At 32.4% G+C, this 5,639-nt stretch overlaps 1 protein-coding gene across 2 annotated transcripts; it reads left to right on the forward strand.

The window, feature by feature from the left end:
- Nucleotides 1-3,086: 3,086 nt before the first annotated feature.
- On the forward strand, nucleotides 3,087-5,139 carry LOC111395869 (myb family transcription factor APL-like). 2 transcript variants are annotated; one of them, XM_023022070.1, is made up of 6 exons: nucleotides 3,087-3,326; nucleotides 3,443-3,519; nucleotides 3,625-3,691; nucleotides 3,809-3,875; nucleotides 4,116-4,158; nucleotides 4,238-5,139. In XM_023022070.1, exons 1-6 carry the CDS (start codon nucleotides 3,158-3,160, stop codon nucleotides 4,907-4,909), a joined length of 1,095 nt encoding a protein of 364 aa, XP_022877838.1. In that variant the 5' UTR covers nucleotides 3,087-3,157; the 3' UTR covers nucleotides 4,910-5,139. The 2 variants fall into 2 exon arrangements, with proteins under 2 accessions (XP_022877838.1, XP_022877839.1); XM_023022071.1 differs by having other exon boundaries at nucleotides 3,155-3,326; nucleotides 3,625-3,682; nucleotides 4,238-4,909.
- The last annotated feature ends 500 nt before the right edge of the window (nucleotides 5,140-5,639 follow it).

A 5,639-nucleotide genomic window follows, 5' to 3' on the forward strand; every position in this document is an offset into this window, starting at 1 on the left:
AATTATTAATTAATCAATTAATTAATTCTTTTTTTTTTTCCTCTAATGGCCTGGAATGTGCCAAGAGGTAAAGGATTCAATTTTATTGGAGACAGATCTCTGAGTACTTGTAGGTGTCTAACTTTGATTAATTTAGTTTTTAATAGTTTTTCACTGTTTTTGATGCAAAGCGCCTGAGAATTTGTGAACATAGGACCATTATTGCCAAATCTTTGAAAAGATGAAACTCGAGTTAGATTTCTAATAAATATGATTAGGTAAGATAATTATAAGAAAATTAACAGCTTTGTGGCAAGAATCTTTCCTTTGGTTGTCAATGAAGGAAGAATTTATTCCTTTCGAGTAAAAGGTGCGTTATATGAGGTTCTTCTTCAAACATCTAAAATCTTGACGTGTCTCTTCTGCATCCGTCGAACATGCATATTTTACTACAAGAAAAATGGACTAATACCTTGTATATGTTTGATATACAATATTTTTTATTTTTTATTTTTTAATAACGTCTAGTTTTTCACGAAACAAACCATGTATCCGACTGACTTTCCTAGTTATGCACTGTCAAATTCAACTTGATTTAACGTAATAAACATGAATGCAGCTATCCAAATTTCAGAAAAAGATGCATATTTTGTTAATTATTAGATAATCATGTTGATTATTAATGAGTGGGGGATATCATAAACATGGACCGGTGACAAGTTCATGGGGGCTAACTCTGATTTGTCTGTATGTATTGATGTAAATGTGGGGTGATGTGATGGCACATGCATGGCAGGACAATCTTCTATTCCACAAAAGCACTAGAGATTGAGCCCTAGAGTCTTTACATGAGAAAAGAAGTATATTTATTTTTCACTTTATTGCATTCATATATCTGTTCACGTTCTCAAACTTTTATTGACCACTATTCCCACCCGATTTCAAAATTTTGTGGACATATATGGTATTTAAATTCCAATTGTATTATAAAGCAAGTGTCTTAATTTATCTCTATAAGTTTTGGAATGAGAATTCGAAAATGACCGTCTTGTATATATAAACTTACGAGTGTCTAATTAGTTAAATGTGTTGTACGATGTTATAGTCCGTGACTAAAAATGTTTAAAGTTTGTAATTAGATTGATATATTGCGATTTGAAGAATCAACGTATATCATAATAATTTATTTTCTTATAAATAATTATTTACTTGTCTGGTATACACCAATCAAAAGTAAAAACTGAGCTTGTAATACGAGAAATATGGGATTACATCTTATCGAAGACAATGAGATTTGAACCAACACGTCTTCTCTAAAAATTTATACTTTCAAATACGATAGTTGACATAGTATCAGAATTGTAATACAACCAACGGTAGAATTTGACGAGAATCATTTTTATTTTCCAATATTTCACTGTGGCTCTATTGGAGCTCAATTTTTTGTGCAAATGAGTTTTATAATAATTATTTTTTTGGAGAATATGTTATCAGATAATAGTAAAAAGTTTTAAATTTAGTGTAAAAATAAAATTTTAAAGAACGAGACTCAGATAGGAGGACTATTAGTTCAATGAAAATGAAATTCTAGTGTGCATATATGTGTCTTGTCTATTGAGACAAGCAGCTCTCTTACTAGCCAGAGTCAGTAACCCTACAGAAGTTGAGTACTGTGAACAAGGTTAAGGATAATAATGAGCTAAAAAGGAGTCGTACCACGACAGACAACAAAAGAACTATGCTTCATTAATGCAAGATTTTGATATGATTATAGAGCAGAATACAATTGCAGAAGCTTAAAGTGCAATCTTCAGTAGCTATATCATCATTGCATGCACTGCCCCCACAAAAGTATCAACATTTACATACCCAAAGAAAAGAAGCTTCACAGATTAGAGGAATAAACAGTTCTGCAATCATGTACTCTACTTTTGGTGATAATAAAAGCTGTACAATCCTACGTAGATACACCTTACACCTACGTTCATATTATGCCCCCGTTTGTCTATCAATAAAGTAGGAAAATAAAATTTTCAACAGTAATTTTTTGAAAAACGTGTAATTAAAAAATAAGAAAAAATTTTGAATATACGTACAAAATATCTTATTGCGAGAATGGATGGCTAAAAACGAGTTTGATATTTTTTTTGAATTAATTATAGACAAACAAGGGACTATTATCCATATAATGAATATATCTATCGTCTGCGTCTCTCATTCTTCTATGGAACATTCACATTCACATTACGTCCCACTTTGGTTTTGTTAAATATTAGGTTTTCGGTAGATTTTAGTAAAAGGTAATAAAATATGTGATTGAAAAGTGATAAAAATTATGAGTACCACGAAATGTGTATTTAAAATATGAAGAAAATGAATGAATTTTAGAAAACAAGAGCTAGGACTACAAGATGTATGTATTCTTTTTTAAAATGCAAATAATAATTTAAAATAACAGTGTATATGAGAGCTTTTGGTAAAGTTTGGGTGGCACATTAGATGGAGGTGCACCTTTATATATTTTTTTCTTTCCAAGAATAAAAAATATTATAATTACTTTCTTCGATTTTTTGGTTTAATGTGTGAAGATATTGTAACACTAGATAAAAATATCATGGCATGTTTTAAATTATTGTGTGTGACAATTCTTATTAATAACTAAAATACTAAGTAACATATATGTACTTAGGAGGGGCGTAGCCTAATTTCCAACTAAGCCTCTGTTTGAGCTTCATTTTTACCTTATTAAAATGAAAAATATGACCGTTATTCATCACATCAAGCCACCATTTTTAAATTTCTATATCTGGTGTGGGGCCCATAACGGCTCTATTTCACATTCTCATTCTCATTATAATGTGGCTCAAACGGGCTCTAAATGTGCAAAATAAGAAAAAAATAAAAAATAAATAAAGCTTTAATTTTAAAACAAAATACTTCGTTACTAGTATATAATTAGTGGAATACTGTGTATTAATTATCCACAGTAAATCACCATTAATTTATTTTTAATTTCATTTTTTTCCTTTTTAGGGCTAACTTGTGCCTGGTGCACTAGCACCGTACATTTTTCTCCATATATTCATCGCATTTGTTCTTGAATCTCTCTGTATTCCCATAGGAGTTGTTAGAGAGAGAGAGAGAGAGAGAGAGAGAGAGAGAGTAGAGAGAGAAGAGAATGTTCCATCCAAAGAAGCCTTTAACTATGAATTCTCATGAAAGGCCCATGTGCGTTCAAGGAGACTCAGGTCTCGTTCTCACTACAGATCCAAAGCCTCGCCTCCGGTGGACAGTCGAACTCCATGAACGATTCGTCGATGCTGTTACACAGCTTGGAGGCCCCGATAGTATATTTTCTTCTTTTCAAATCATCACTACTTTTTGTTTTTCCATTTTCATATCTTTATCTATTCTAATCCTTCTTAATTTTCTTTAATTATTATTATTATTATTTTTTTTGTAGAGGCCACACCGAAGACGATCATGAGAGTTATGGGTGTTAAGGGCCTTACTCTCTACCATCTCAAGAGCCATCTTCAGGTAATTAGTATTAAATTATTAAAGGATATCTGGATATGTTTCTCTTTCAGTTTTCATTTTCTAGGGTTGTATTTTTTCTTTAATTTCTTTTGCAATTTTTACTAGAAATTTAGGTTGGGAAAGCAGCCTCACAAGGAGTTCAATGATCATTCACTAAGAGATGGTGAGAGAGGTGACTGAATTTTTATTTATTTATTTATTTATTTTTCAATATCGTCTTGTTACTATCCATCTCAAGCTTACACGAATTTGCAGAGTAATTAATATTCGAATTGTTCGAATTTTCCAGCTTCGTCACTAGAACTTCAAAGAAACAATGCATCGTCGTCCGGAATGATGGGCCGTAACATGAACGAGTAAGCATTAATTTATGTTTGTTTTTGCTTCTTCTTTTTCCCCTTTTCCGTGACCTCAATTTTTAAATACTTTCATTTTTTAATATACTTGGATTTATTTTGGTTTACTAAACAGAAATATTTTGTGGGGTTTAAACTCAAACATGCACATAAGAAAAAAAAGGATTTTTGAGACTTGGTTTTTCTGTGGAATGTATGATTTTATTAGTGAAAATAATGCAAAATTACTGATGCAATTAGGATGCAAATGGAGGTGAATAGAAGACTGCATGAACAATTAGAGGTAAATATATAACAATTGTTTATTTACAAAAAAAAAAAATAGTTTGTGAGCTAAAAATATATAAACGTATATGTTACAGGTGCAAAGACACCTTCAACTGAGAATTGAGGCACAAGGGAAGTATATGCAGACAATTTTGGAGAAAGCTTGCCAAACACTAGCCTGCGAAAACATGGCGGCCTCAGGGAACTACAAAGGCATGGGAAATCATCAAGGGGTGCCTGAAATTTCAGGCATGAAAGAATTTGGACCGATGAATTTTCCATCTCTTCAAGATCTCAACATTTATGGAGGTGATCAACTTGAACTTCATCAAAGCATGGACAGATCATCCATTGATGCATTCATGCCGAATAACGATACCTTCCTTATGGGCAACAAAAAAAGGCCTATTCCATATAACAACAGTAATGGGAAGAGCCCTTTAATTTGGTCTGATGATCTGAGGCTGCAAGAATTGGGTACGGCAGCATCATCTCTTGGTTCACAAGATGATCCTTTTAAGGGTGATCATCAAATTCAAATTCCACCGCTGTCAACTGATCATAGAGGGAATGATATCGATTCAGTTTCAGAAATTTATGAAACAAAGCCGATGCTTTCCGGTGAGGTTATGGGGGAGAAGAAATTTGATGCGGCGGCGAAGCTGGAGCGGCCCTCACCCCGTAGGGCGGCGTTTTCAAATGAGAGGATGAACACTGTCGTCAGTGCTGGTGGCATGGCACACGGGAGAGGCTCGCCATTCGGGTGAATTATCCATGTCATGCATACTCGTTATTAATTACACGTTCTTCATGCTTCTAATTAAGGGTAAGTTTTAGGGTTTTCGATCTCGCTTTTGGAAGTTAATTACTAACTTTTGGCTACCATAATCTGTATAATTAATGCTATGCGTTAATTGGAACTTATACTATCAGTATCAGGTTTTGAGTTGTTAATCCTGCATTTTGAGCAAATATATCATCATGTTACTCTTCTTAATTAATATCTCACCACATTTTCTCTTTTATTTACACTGAATTATTAAATTAATTGGATCGTTTCATCATCAAGTGGACTCTACAAGTAATTGGACTATGTCCTATTTTGGACAAGAATTTAAAATAAACTTGCGTTAATATTCAGAGTTAGACAGTGTTCACACGAGTCAAGTCTCGCCATATATGATTCATGAATTGTATATGACTTAGATTTGAGTCAATAAATTTGAGTCGCAATAGATGGCTTGTTTAAAATTAAATTTTTATATATAAAAATATTTTCTTTTGCCATTTAAACTTTTAATTTATACATTTTAGCGTAAGAAAAAAGAATTATTATTGATATTGTACCTTAGGCTGGAGATTTATCTGAATTCCTAATTATTTGATGTATATGGGTCCTATTCAGTCTTTAGAAGCATCTTATGTTGTTGTTTTGTCATATATACAAGTGATTAATTCAAAAAACTTTTTTGACCGCTGCTTTTTAGTTGTTCTAAG

Source organism: Olea europaea, chromosome 6 (genome assembly GCF_002742605.1).
Source record: "Olea europaea var. sylvestris chromosome 6, O_europaea_v1, whole genome shotgun sequence".
Classification (NCBI taxonomy): domain Eukaryota; kingdom Viridiplantae; phylum Streptophyta; class Magnoliopsida; order Lamiales; family Oleaceae; genus Olea; species Olea europaea.